At 40.8% G+C, this 14,235-nt stretch overlaps 1 protein-coding gene across 8 annotated transcripts in view; it reads left to right on the top strand.

Annotated features, from left to right (window-relative positions):
- Nucleotides 1-14,235, top strand: part of LOC126204414 (glucose-6-phosphate exchanger SLC37A2) — a 376,862-nt gene that overhangs the window by 337,251 nt on the left and 25,376 nt on the right. For all 8 annotated transcript variants that reach the window (XM_049938795.1, XM_049938792.1, XM_049938797.1 and 5 more), the window contains 3 exons: nt 4,519-4,614; nt 4,704-4,794; nt 5,159-5,307. In XM_049938795.1, coding sequence (XP_049794752.1) covers nt 4,519-4,614; nt 4,704-4,794; nt 5,159-5,307 — 336 coding nt within the window. The remainder of the gene's footprint in view (nt 1-4,518; nt 4,615-4,703; nt 4,795-5,158; nt 5,308-14,235) is intronic.

Raw genomic sequence — 14,235 nt, 5'->3', positions numbered from 1 at the left:
TGCCACTTGGACTAGAAGCAGCTTGTAGATCAAGGTCAAAGGTATTGTGCCTACGCAAGCCTGCAGGGTTGCCACAGCTTGCAAGAAAATCAGTCTCATTACTTTATTGTCACACCTCATATACCAACCTATTCATGGACCATCCAGAGGAAACCTTCCTAAGCACCCAGAACCCCAAACCCCTCACCTGGTTCAGATTTAGTGATGACATCTTGGTGCTCCGTATCAAAGGTGAGGACACCCTAGCCACATTCCTCCAGAACCTCAAACCTTCTTTCCTATTTGCTTCACCTGGTCCTCTTCAGCCCAACAAGCCACCTTCCTCAATGTTGACCTCCACCTCAAAGATGGCAAAATCAGTACCTCTGTCCATATCAAACCTACCAACCACCAATAATACCTTCACTTTAACAACTTTTACCCATTCCATACCAAGTAGTCCTTTTCATACAGCCTAGTCACCAATGGCTGTCACATCTGTAGAGACGAGCAGTGCCTCTCCAAATATACCACTCAACATGCAAGATAACCTTACATCCACAGAATGAACTGCAATCCACCACCTAAAATCTGATCCCGACCTAATAATCCTGCCTGCTGCTAAAGCGACACCACTGTCGCTTTGAATTGCAGTGGTTATCTCGCAGAAGGAGTCATTCAGCTGTCAGATTCATCCACCTACAAATCCTATCACAGTGACCCTGTTCCAGACAACCAACAGGATCTCCAGTGTCTCTTCAAATTCTTAGGCCCATCCCAAAACCTTTCCCTTGAGTCCGTCTCTTCCCTCACCCCTACTACTCACCACACTCCTACTTTCTACATGCTTTCTGAAGTCCACGAACCCAGCCACCCAGGATGCTCCATTGTGGCCAATTAATGTGACCCCACTGAGAGACCCTCTGCTCTCGTAGACCAATACCAGCCTATTACCCACAACTTACCCTGCTGTATAAAACACACCAACCATTTCCCTGACAGACTCTCCACAGTTCCTGTTTCTTTACCACACAGTGCCCTGCTCATCACTATTGATGCCATCTCTCTTTACACTAACATCCCTAATGCCTATGACCCTGTTGCTATTGAGCACTACCTTCCCCAACGGCTGACAGATTCCAAACCTACAATATCCTTCCTGATCAACATGACCAAGTATATCCTCATCCACAATCACTTCACCTTTGAAAGCATAACCCACAGACAAATTTATGGTGGGCAACCACGCGGCACCATCCTATACCGACATATTCATGGGCCATCTAGGGGAATCCTTTCTAAGCAACCCCTCACCTGGTTCAGATTCATTGATGACATCTTCTTGATCCAGATTCTTCATAGCCTGAAATTGCCCCCCCCCCCCCCAAAAAAAAAAAAAAGGAGGAGGAGGAGGAGGAGGAAGAAGAAGAAGAAGAAGAAGAAGAAGAAACTAGTCACCCACAACTTCCAAAGTTCCACTGTCGGGCTACAAAGGAGCATTCCCCTCATGACTTGGTACCAACCAGGACACTTTGACTACCTCTTGCCATGCCCAGAAATGAGGAGTATCCCACCCACTATCCTTCCCACCCCTCCCACGGTGGTATTCCACCACCCATCGAACCTACGATACCCTTGTCCGTCCGCAATCTGCTCCTGCTCCTGACCCCTTGTTCATGGCTGATAGCCCTGAAACAGATTGAGATGCAAGACCTGTCCTATACACCCTCTCAGCACCATCCACTCCAGTCCAGTCACAAGCAGCACTACAACATCCCCACCCCCACCCTTTTATCCTTCCCCCTCCCCACACCAGCCTTCTCCTTAACACCATCACCCAGATTGCTTCCATCATGTGCAGCTGCTCATAGTCTAGTCTTGGAGGCCAGAGACAATGGTCAGGTGTGTGTGTGTGTGTGTGTGTGTTTTTCTGTTTCTGTGTTGTCATCTTCTTTAGCTTTGACTGAAAGCTCACTTGTTTAGCAGTCCTTTTGTTGTTCTGTCCTTTCCATAATATTTTCATTATTCCATCCTGAATTTTTCATTATTTAATAATATAACATTTCTCAAAGGAAAATTCAGTTGAGAAAACTAATAAATTTGAGGCAGAATACCAGGCTAGCACTTTACCTTCAGGAGGCAAAATAGTTACTATTGCTGCCAGACAACATACAAAAATAAGTGTGATGACCTTATCCAAGCTGTATCCTAGTGGAAGTGGTCTATTACAGCTCAAGTGACACTTTGTTTTCTAATGCAGAAATAAAAATAAATGTAAGGGGCACTCAAAGGAAAAGGAGACTGATGAAAAAAAGTAAACTGTTTATTATTTCAAAATGAATCACCATAACTGTTAACACATTCACCCACTGAGAGACAAGATGGTCACCGCCTTCATGGAAAACTGTACGAGTCACCAATTCGTTCAAAGCAAATCGAAAATATAGGAATTGGGGAGATCGGGACTTTATGGAGGGTGTGTAAGGGCTTCCCAGCAAAACTTCTGCATTGTATTCGAAACAACAGGCATTTCAGGTCTGGGAAAGTCATGATCATCTTTTTCTTTGAAAGTAGGAGCCCATTGCTCATAGACTTTCTGGAACAGAGCATCACAATCGATGCACAGCTGTATGTGAATACTTCGCAAAAATTGAAGTGTGCCATTAAGTCAAAAAGCCTAGAAACGTTGGTAGGTGATAACATTCTGTTGCAGAATAATGTCCACCCACAAGCTGCAAAGGTTGTTTCAATTACACTGCAGAAGTTTCGCTGGGAAACCCAATCTCTTCCAATGCAATTTCCATATTTTTGGAGCCCAGAAGAAAGACATTCATGGCCATTGATTTGCTTTGGATGAAAATGCACACACCTGACTACAATCATGATTCCACAGGCAACCACAAACATTTTTCCATGAAGGCGTTGACCAATTTGTCTCAGTGTGGGAAAAGTGCATTAACAATTATGGTGATTACTTTTTAAATAATAAACAGTTTGCTTACTTTTTTCATTTGTCTCATTGTCACTTTATTGCCCCTTATAGGTAACACTATTTCAGTACCCGTTGGCCCTCATCCTTCCCAGCAGAGAAACTATGCAGTATTTCTCTCCAGCTTCTATTCCTCCAGCCAGGGGGACCAAAGAAAGCTTTCAAGACACTAAAATTACCTTTAAATCACTGTCTTGGCTTTATACATTGGAATATGAATGTTGGTCAATAAGTATGTGCATTAACTCTCCACTGCACCTACCGAAATGGTTCTCTCTTTGAGAATACAAATAAAAATTTACCATGAGCCTCATGTTTTAGTAATCTGTATGTAATTTTAAAAACAAATCTGTTACATTAGAAAGTAACAGAGTAACTATACATTGGTTCAGCACAGTAGTACCCTTAAGAGTTTCCTAAAATTGTGTGTTAGTGATGCCTGGAGTGAGACGGAAGGGTAATGACTTGTCTGAATACTTCCCCATTCATCCCCTTGACATTACTCACACTGAAATGGAGTATAAGGTGTTCAAGACGTGACAGTATTTCTCTCTGTGTGCTGTCTTAAAGTAAACTACATTATTTGAGGCACATGTAACATCTAAACCTTTTTTTGTTTATCTGTCAGACTGTCAGAGCAAATTATTAGACTGTTTTGTATAGAATTGGCAACCTTTATAGCTTGTAATTTGTCTTGGCCTTACTTTCATTAAAGAATATAGCACATACAGTAAATGCAGTTTTTTTTGTCCTGCTGTGCTTTATTTGTGCACTTTTATTAAATTGTGATGTAAACACATGGCTAACTAGCTTTGCAACTAAGTGATTTTTAACTGTTGTGTCTCTTACAGTAACCCTTCCTTTTTGAGACAAGGAGGGTTACTTGAACCTTCCATTTTAGGACCAGGAAGGCATTCATTGTTGCATGCATGTTATGAGGTTTTTCTAGTTTGTTGTTTTTCAAATGTTTTGTTTTTGTTGTTTTTTTCACTCATAACTAATTGCATGCTTTTAACTGTTACTTGTACTTTTGATACACTGTATCTCTCCTGAAACACACATGAGGAATCAGGGATTTTCTGTGACAAAGTAGATGACAAATAAGTGTAAGTATAAAATCTACTTCTACATAATGAGTATTAATGTTTTACGCACTGATTAGGGTGTGTGTAATTGTAGTATCAGGCCATTACTAACTGAAATATTTTAATAATACTTTAATGTTTGATCATGATCTTAACAGAGTGAATTATAATTAGAAATTTGAATTTGAAACCCAGTTTCTGTCCATCACTATTCTGACAAAATAGAAGAATCTTCTGATACTGTTACAAATACATGTTAATTGTATCCAGAAACTTTCTATTAACGGCCTCGATGTGCTCTAATCATCATATTTGAATCCAGATTGTTAATATTTTTGTTACTGAAAGCAACAAGACTGAAAATGTATGACACTGATTTCTGCAAAGAGTGTACCTTGCATCTATGGAAATTTACACTGATGACTGATATATGCAACTTATCATTCCTAAAATTGTCTGTCCCAGGAAATAAAGAGATTCCCTCCAAATGAGACAATGCCAATTGCAGCAGTGATTCCAAATGAAACACCCATCGGTTTCTGGTCAGCACTAAAAATTCCGGTATGTTTAAAGATTTCAGTGTGCTTTGAGTTAATGGAAAATTAGCTTTGTGTATAAGTGTCAACACTTTTAATTTCTTCTTTTTCCAGGGAGTTGTGGAATATTCTCTTTCCCTATTTTTTGCAAAATTAGTGAGCTACACGTTTCTTTACTGGCTTCCTTTATACATATCAGCATCAAGTAAGTATAGTTGATCTAGTTAACTATTAAAATGTCAGCCCCATTTTTTTGATATTTTGATATTTTGTTTCTGTATCACTCAGATATAGATATGAACATAATACTAGACAAAAATGTCCATAAACTGCATTGTATGTGATTGTCTAAAATTTAATTTTTTTGTTGTATGTAATTGGTGATCTCCAACTTCTAATCAAAACCCTCCTTAATGCATGGGTTTCAAACTGCAAGTATGTCATCAAGTGAAGGTCATAGTGTTTTTATATGAAAGTATGTTCTGTGGTAGATTTTTGTTGATTAATACTCCGACATTTAATTGTGATGTTTTGTGTTGTGCTGAAAATTATGAAGACATATCTCACAGCAACATTGGGTGCAACTCTCAGCGCTGACGTTTCTACCTTATTTGATGTTGGTGGCATAATCGGCGGCATTGCGGCAGGTGTGATCAGTGATTACACTGGAATGAGCGCTGTTACTTGTGCTGGGATGCTTGTTGTAGCCATTCCTTTGGTAAATATGCATTGGAACATATTTACTTATAGTTTAGAGAATATGCCAGTAGTTTCTTTTTTATGCATAACATGAATTTTAATATCAAGTGTTAGCTAACAAAAGAAAGCAGAAGTTACATTCAATACCTTAAGTAATTCCCACTGCCAAAGGGGTCCTGTAATTTGCATATTGTCAACACTCTGTCTGATTCAAGTTTTCCCAGGCGTTATGGATGAGCCATGTTTTTGAGTGTCCAGCCAGGTTGCCAGTTCAGTTTTTATGCTAAAAGGAAGTTATCCATGTGGCTACACACACAAAAACATATTGTCTACCAGTTTACTATTTTTGTTTTTTGTGATACTTGGTTAACAAGGAATGTGTAGATACTCTTTATAAGAGAACAAAATAATGGATAAATTGAACAGTTCCATCTATTGTTAGGATTACCACAAATCAGGGGCGAACTGACATTTTAATTTCACCTTTTTATGGGAGCTGTTAGTTGGATAGAGTTTCTGAAAGTTATTTGTGAGCTTCATCCATAATGTTAAATCATGCTAATCACATTATTATGAAAAGGAAAGTTGCTACTCACCATATAGTAGAGATGCTGAGTCACAGGTAGGCACAACAAAAAGACTGTCCCAAATAAGCTTCCGACCAACATGGCCTTTGTCAAAAATGTGTGTGGCTTCAGCTGCCAGAGGCTGCAGGTGTGTGTGTGTGTGTGTGTGTGTGTGTGTTGTGTTTGGTGTCTATTTTAGACAAAGGCCTTTTTGGCCGAAAGCTTATATTGTGACAGTCTTTTTGTTGTGCCTATCTGCGACTCAGCATCTCCGCTATATGGTGAGTACCAATTTTCCTTTTCATAATATTCTTACACTCCATCCTGGATTTTCCATTGTTTAATCACATAATCTCTCTCTCTCTCTCTCTCTCTCTCTCTCTCTCTCTCTCACACACACACACACACACACACACACACACACACACACACACACAGAGAGAGAGAGAGAGAGAGAGAGAGAGAGAGAGAGAGAGAGAGAGGGGGGGGGGGTTGTGCTTCCATCATAAGACCAAAAGCCATATAAGAATTTTGCACCCTAGCACAAGATAAATAAAAACAAGCAAAGTCAGTCCTGTCCAACAATAAAATACTAGATTGTTAGTGTTGACCTAACTCCATATTAACAGTCTGCTACCTTCAGTGCAAGCTCCACCATCACTACTCACTACATTTGATCATTGTTTTCTCTGATGCTGCTGTGTATTGTTCCATGTTTCGTTTCACAGTGTGAACAGTGCATGGCTCAGTTACCAATTAGCAAGTGAACAAAGAATGTGATATTTGAACTTGCAGCCAAATGATAGAAATAGGTCACAACTAGGCTGGCATGATAAGGAAGACACCGAATCGGAGTAAACTGAGAGAGCTGTCATAGTGGAGTTAGTGCTGATGGCATGTTGATATGGAGTAAGGGGAAAAACAATAGTCTGAAATTTTAGTGTGAGACAAGATTTATTTTATTTGGTTTTATTCATGTGCAAGTTTGCAAGATTTCTGCATGGATTTTACGTGATTGTGGGAGCATGTTCTCTCTAAATATGCCATGTGTATATTAATGAAATTAGTATTATTGAACATTGCAGTTGAAGCAGACAGATAAACTTGGAAACTGACGTCTAGAGTGATGAGAAAGACATTTGGATGGTTGCAATTAGGAGAAGTGTGGGAGCATAGCATTCAGACGGATTAGATTTGATATACTTTTTGTTCGGTAGGTCCATAGAGAGGAGACTGTCAAGTATGTAGAACAAAATTTTGAACCCAAAAGACTTAGCCTGACCTCAATAGCCCTCAAAGAGATGCTGTTTTACATTATGGGCTGAAAGTATGCAGTGCATGCTAGCTTCTTTATATCTATGTCATCTATATCTGACAACATGCAAATTGCAAATAAATGTATAATAAGGGAAGGGCAACCACTTACCTGTGAAGTAGTGGTGTATGACGAACAGAAACGTTATAGAAAACGGTTAATACTAGCTTCCGAGCTATTGCTCTTTTTCTCATATGAGTGCACACAAACTCTCACAAAACACCACTGAGTCATCTGGTGAAAGACCTGTCTCACACTACCTTTCTACCCGATCCATGCCTCGCGCCTCCTTCCCTAGCCCCTTCTCCCCCTCGCTACCCCCCTTCCATCTACCTTGGCAACTGCTTTCAATAATAAATATCCAGTAACCAGTCTTGCTGCTACTGCAGGCACGCACATTTGGGTGTCTGTGTGGTTGTGTGTGAACGTGCGTATTCTTACAGTTAAAAGAGCAAGTACTCAAAAGTTAGTATTCATTGTTATCTATAATGAGTTTCTGTGCGCCACCCTTCTGTCCTCTTTACTATAAAGTTTTAATCTCATAATTTTAACTCTGTGAACCTCTTCTAAAAATGTTTTGAGTTTATAGGGGGCGTCTTCCCTGAGTTTAGTGACTGAGTTTGGCTAGTAACAATTTGTTAACACCCCTGAAAATTTAAATAACTGGCCTTTCTAAAACTATATTTGATTTGCTGTTTATTGCAATGTTTGTGTAATATGGAACCAAAACAAACTTGGATCTGGTAAAATTACTAATGAAAGGTCATTAACAAACACAAGAAAGAACAGATGGCCCTCAGATGGATCCTTGTGGGACACCAAAACTAATAAGTTCCTTGTTGGATACTGACACAGCTTAATAACAGGACTCTTTCCTGTTGACACCCTTTGTTTTGTACCATTTTGTCATATTCCCTGTTAAATCATAAAATTATAATTTACTTAAAAAGATATGGTGGAATCTTATTAGCACATTTTTGAAGGGATCACTATTTTGAACATCATACTACTGAAAAATGCCTAATTTGGTAAAGATTGTTTGTTCATTGGTGAAAATGTGGGATTTAAGGTACCATATTTGGAGTACACACTTCCTGGTGTGCTCCTTCAATAAATTGTAATTCAAAATGCACTTTTTTAAGAACACATTCGGAATATCGCAACCAGAACCTCTCAAAACTGTGTCAGTATTCAAGAAGCAAAAATGTGTAAAATACAGCAACATGAGCTAAATCCAATAAATTGAACTTGTACACTTATACTATCAGCCATTTGGAATGCAGGGCAGTTATGTTACACAAGAGCATGACCTTTAGCATCCAAAATACGTACCTGGCATGTGTTGTGGAAAAAATATAAAAATACACTAAAATTGCAACTTTTATTACACTTCTCAAAACAAATGAATGTCATTCATTTAGCATAGCTCCATTAGCAAATCACTACTGATAAGTTAATAAGTATTGTCCTTTCAACAAACTATCTTAAACTTACAACACTATAATACAAGAAGATACAATGTGTAGTCCTACCTTCACAGAAGTTTGGAAAACATATAAATACTTGAGTGTTTCTTTTGTCCTTAGTTAATATGTCTGTCACTTCCCTGTCAACTTCAAAATTCAAAACATAATGCTGAAGTGTCCATTGCTTCAGTAGTTTTTGATATTGTTGTAACTGACAAAGATTCTAGTTTATTCTTGTCTTCACTTTCTTCTTGTTTCTTTGCCACGTGTTCCTGCAACACTTCCTCAGTTGTTATGGACTGACAAGATGGCAACACTTTCATCACATTTAACATATCAATTGAACCTAAGATAGCCAACATTTTCTTTTTGCCCCATTATTGGCTGCTATTGCTCAGCTGCAGTTCCTTTGTTTTGTGACACAATGTCCTCTATAAGCATCTGATGAAAGTCAGCCTTCTTGAATCAGTTTGAGAGTGTGCTTTCTTGTACGGAATCTCTGGCACTTCTTATAAGATGCATAGTGTTCAAGAACATTACCTTTCTCATTCTAGTATGAAGACAGCCCAGCCTCTTACACAGAAGAATCTTCCTGTGTTTTCCTTTCAGGCATTTTATAATGCTGTGGTCTAGTGACGGAAGGTGACTTGTAAAGGTGGGAGGAAAAAATATTACATTTAAATTATATAACTATGTCTTATCTTGGGAATGCACTGCACACTTCTCAATAAACAGGATGTTTGGTTGCTTCTAATACCCAACCTTCCATCTCAGGCACATAATAATTGTTCGAATGTAATTGTTGTTACCCATGCTTTCGCATTAGATATATATTTGCATGGAAACATCCACGCATTTTTAAAGCATTGTGGACTCTTCACCTTTTCAATTATTATTGGCATCAATTTTTTTTTGTTCCACTTTCATTACAACATAATAAAACAGTTAGCCTCTCTTTTAAATTTTCTGCTGTAGCCTTTCTGTCCTCTGAACTAAAGAGTTTTTGAACTAGAGAGTTTTGTCTGGAAGAAGGTGAATGAATAAGCCAATTTCATCTGAATTGTGGCTGTACCTTTCTATGATTGATGGAAAAGTATTTTTCCATGACTAAACAGTGTCAATGTTTACGCTTCTAGTCTCACCTCAAACTTATTTACACACTAACAAGTTCTTGAACCTTTTGGTCCTACTGTTGAATGCTTTGAAATCTTTAAGTCACAATTTTTGTGTGAAATATATGACCATCATGCACTCAATTTCATTTACTGTTTCTCCTTCCAAGCAAGCTGCTTCAGTTACATTTTGTGTGCTCACTAACGTATTTAATTTTGATGGAGAAATGTTTTCATGCAGTATCATCAAGCTTCACACGTGAGTTTTTGTCCACTTTCTGAATAATGCACCATTTTTCATTGTTTGTTAACTGTCTTGCTATCTTTTTGTCCATGATGTATCAGTACACTGTTAAGACAAAAAAAAAAAAATCACAGTCTAAGTCAGTCAGAAGCTAAACGTGAACAAAGAACACTAGCAACTGAGCTGCATGCTAATAATAATTATTATTGTTGTTAGTCTGCTACAGAAGTTGGAAGTTGTCAGAGTTACTGCCAGCTAATATGAATTACTTTGACAAATCATTTCTACCATAGCAGATGATCTCTGACTTCTAAAGCTGCTGTCACTGAATAACACTGTCTGACGGCACATTTCTGCGCCCCACATCTGCAAATGTCCTACTCCCGCCACACTCAGAATTCATGGTGACAAAAGTTTCAGCCAAATAATACAGTTACTAACTAATTTGAACATGCTAAGAGGGGTGAAAGAATGTATAAATGTTTTAACATGTGTTTGATGCAAATTAGGACTGGGACTTCCAAACATGAACTTACTATGCGGGAAAAGGTGGTAATGAGGGACGTACAAACACGATATTGCTGTATTGTGATTCACATAGTCAAATGCCTTTGATAGATCACAGAATATGCCAGTAGCCTGTAATTTATTGTCTTAAAAAATGAAGTACATTGTCGTTGTATGTGTAAATAGTCTTCTCAGTATCAAAACCCTTCAGAAATCCAAACCATGACTGTAACAATGTGTCACTAGTAGTTATAAATATAGAAGGAAAGTTCTGGTAGAATGTAAATAATTTAAAAGTAAAAGAGGTCACTCGTTGAATATGAGAAACGTTCAGTTATCAACAGGCACACAAAAAAGGGAAAGAAAACTTGCTACCTTCCAGGATAAATCCTTTCTCAAGATAGTGTACACACACACACGCACACACTCAAATAATCACAAAATCTCTGTGCCCCTACATAGTATCAACTAAACGCACATTGCTGTGATTCAGTTTGACATGGGGACTGCTTGGGGTGGGAAAGGGGGGGAGGGGCAGAGCCAGGAGGCAGGAAAGAGGAAAGAGGGGTCATGGTGGGTAGGTGACAGCTCAGAGAGTGGCAGCTGGTTTGCTGGCTAGAAATATGGGAGGAAAGGTTGGCAGGTGTAGAGGCTAGCCTAGGCTTGTGGTGCACCAGTGGTGGTAGTGACCAGCACACGGTGAAGGTGGCATGGAGATGTGAATTGGGAGGGAGTGATATGACAGAGGTAGGGGAAACTGTGGGGTGGAGGGTGTGTGGACAGTGGTTAACAGAGACTGGGTCCAGGAGGATTACAGGAGAAAAAGATTTGTTGCAAGGTTAACTCCTGTCTACATAGTTCAGGAAAGCTGGCACTGTATAGAAGGATCAAGGTAGCATGGGTTATGGAGCAGCCATTGCTCTTGGTGGTGCCCATTCATTGTGGCACACAGCTGGTTGATTGTCATACTAACTTAAAAAGCTGCGCAGTATTGCAGCTATATGACCTGGCTGCTTTCACGGGCGGCTTTGCCACTGGTAGGGTAGGATAATCCCATGACCAGACTGGAGTAGAAAGTGCTGGGTTGGTGGATGCGGCAGGTCTTCCACCTGGTTCTTCCACAGGGATATGACTCCTGTAGCAAGGGGATGCAGTGGGAATGGTATAAGGATGGACTAGGATGCTTTGAGGTTGGGTGGGTGATGTTGTAACGGCGACCGGAACGGTCGCGGGGTAGTAGTGATGGAAACGCAGCGGGACCCGCAGAGCAGCCTGCGAACAACAACACAACAGGAGAGGACGGACACGACCAACGGAGGACCTTACGACACAACAAGAACAGACAACTGAGTAATGAACCAAACAAGACAACCACGACCACTGGAATAGAAACACGAAGTCAATACGCTGTCTGAGACGATATGTCCTGAGACGCAACACGATATTAAACTGTTGGCTGAGTGCGAGGCAGGCGCTTAAGTATGCTATCGGGGGTTCCGCTATTGGCCGCTGGGACCACGTGTTTCACTGTGGCGCCCTCACACTAAAAGCGGGCCAGGAGGCGCACGCCACCACAACTTACGGGGCGATGGTGCAGAGACCTCTATGGATCTTCGATGTCCGTGGCGTTTGGCGCAGATTCAAATTCCGTGGTGCGCGGTACCAGAGGTGATGGAATAGAAAATGGGTGGAAAGGATCATGGGTAGGATGTCCTTCATTTCAGGGCCAGTGAATGTTGATACATAAACAAAGCCCTGGTGAAGGATATGGACCGGTTGTTCCAGTTCAGAGTGATATTAGGTGATGAGGGGGGGCACTGCTTCCTGGGGTGGTGGGAGGATCAGAAGTGTGTGAGGATATGGCACAGGAAATTCATTGCAGACAGTGTTTGGAAAGAAGTGGTGGGGTTAATGTGTCTCTGGGAAGGCCCTACTAGGCAAAGGAGTTATTGTCATTGCAGATACACTGTCCGTAGGTGTCGAAACTGCGTGGGTGGATTTTTTGGTGTGGAGGGATTGACAGCTACCAAAATGCCAAATGATTTGGCTGAAATTTTCGATGTAAAATTTTGAAGATGATAGATTGTAACTCACATAAAGGTAATACACAGAGTTGCAGACAAGCAGAATAAAAAGACTATTACACACTTATCTTTTGAAAAGAAAAGAAAGCGCACACACACACACACACACACAAAACCAAGCACACTTTATGCATACATTATGACTTTCTCCAGCCACTGTGGCCAAAGAGAGTGGTAACGTGTGTGTGCGCGCACGCGTGCACGTTCGCGTGCGTGCGCGCGGAAATGAATCTTGTAATTGAAACGAGACAAGGAAAGAGCCCAACGCTGGAGGCGGTGTGCAGCCTTGTCGGGAAACGACGTTGATGGATGAAACAAGGAAACAAGTGGTTTGTGGTCCGTAACAAGATGAAATTTGGATCCATAGAGAAAAACACCAAACTTATGAAGAGCATAAATAATGGCCAAAGCTTCTTTTTCAATTTGAGAATATTTTCGTTGGGCATCCGTGAGCATTTTGGAGGCATAAGCAATGGGTTGTTCAGAACCGTCAGAAAAACGGTGCACAAGGACTGCACCAACCCCGTATTGAGAGGCGTCCGTGGCAAGAACAAGATGTTGACTAGGTCGATAAGTAGCCAGGCACAGGGCCTGTTTCAGCATAGTGTTGAGTTTCTGGAAAGCCGCATTGCATGACGCAGACCAGTGAAAAGGCACGTTTTTATGCAACAGGCGATGCAATGGCTGAGCCACCAAAGCAGCAGACGGTAAAAACTTGTGATAGTATGCTAATTTCCCCAAGAGGGCCTGCAGTTCCTTAACAGATGTAGGGCGAGGAAGGGCATCGATCGCAGTGATAGTTTGCTGAAGCGGACGAACACCATCCCAAGAGAGTTGAAATCCCAAGTACGTGATAGATGCCTGAAAAAATTTTGATTTCTGAAGGTTACACTTAAGACCGGCAGTGTGTAAGACATGAAAAACTGTGCAGAGATTTGGAAGATGTTCTTCAGTGGTGGAGCCAGTGACAACAATGTCGTCCATGTAATTTATACACCCAGGGACAGGGAGCAATAATTGTTCCAAGAATCGCTGAAAGAGAGCAGGGGCACTGGCAACCCCGAATGGCAATCGTTGGTATTGATAGATGCCAAAAGGCGTGTTAAGGACCAGGAACTGCTGGGAAGCAGCGTCGAGAGGAAGTTGATGATAAGCTTCTGACAGGTCAAGTTTAGAAAAATACTGGCCTCCAGCAAGTTTAGTGAACAATTCTTCAGGTCGGGGCATAGGGTAAGTGTCGATGAGGCATTGAGCATTTACAGTGGCTTTGAAATCGCCATTGGGCTTAGCAACGACGACAGGAGAGGACCACTCGCTGGAAGTGACAGGAAGCAAGACCCCTGAAGCAGTGAGATGATCCAGCTCCCGTTTGACCTGATCACGAAGGGCCACAGGAATGGGCCGAGCCCGAAAAAACTTAGGCCGAGCAGTGGGTTTGAGCATGATATGAGCTTCAAAGTCATTTGCACAGCTTAACCCAGGAGAAAAAAGGGACAAAAATGTCGTCGACAAGAAATCCAGTTGAGCATAAGGAATAGCATCAGAGACGATATTGACAGAGTCATCTATGGAGAACCCAAAAACCCGAAAGGCATCGAAACCAAAAAGATTCTCCACATTACTATGATCGATGACAAATATGGGAACAGTGCG

The sequence above is a fragment of the Schistocerca nitens genome, chromosome 9 (assembly GCF_023898315.1).
Source record: "Schistocerca nitens isolate TAMUIC-IGC-003100 chromosome 9, iqSchNite1.1, whole genome shotgun sequence".
In the NCBI taxonomy this organism is placed as follows: Eukaryota; Metazoa; Arthropoda; class Insecta; order Orthoptera; family Acrididae; genus Schistocerca; species Schistocerca nitens.
The sequence above is the reverse complement of the archived record's forward strand: the minus strand, read 5'-3'. Positions and strand labels throughout refer to the sequence as shown.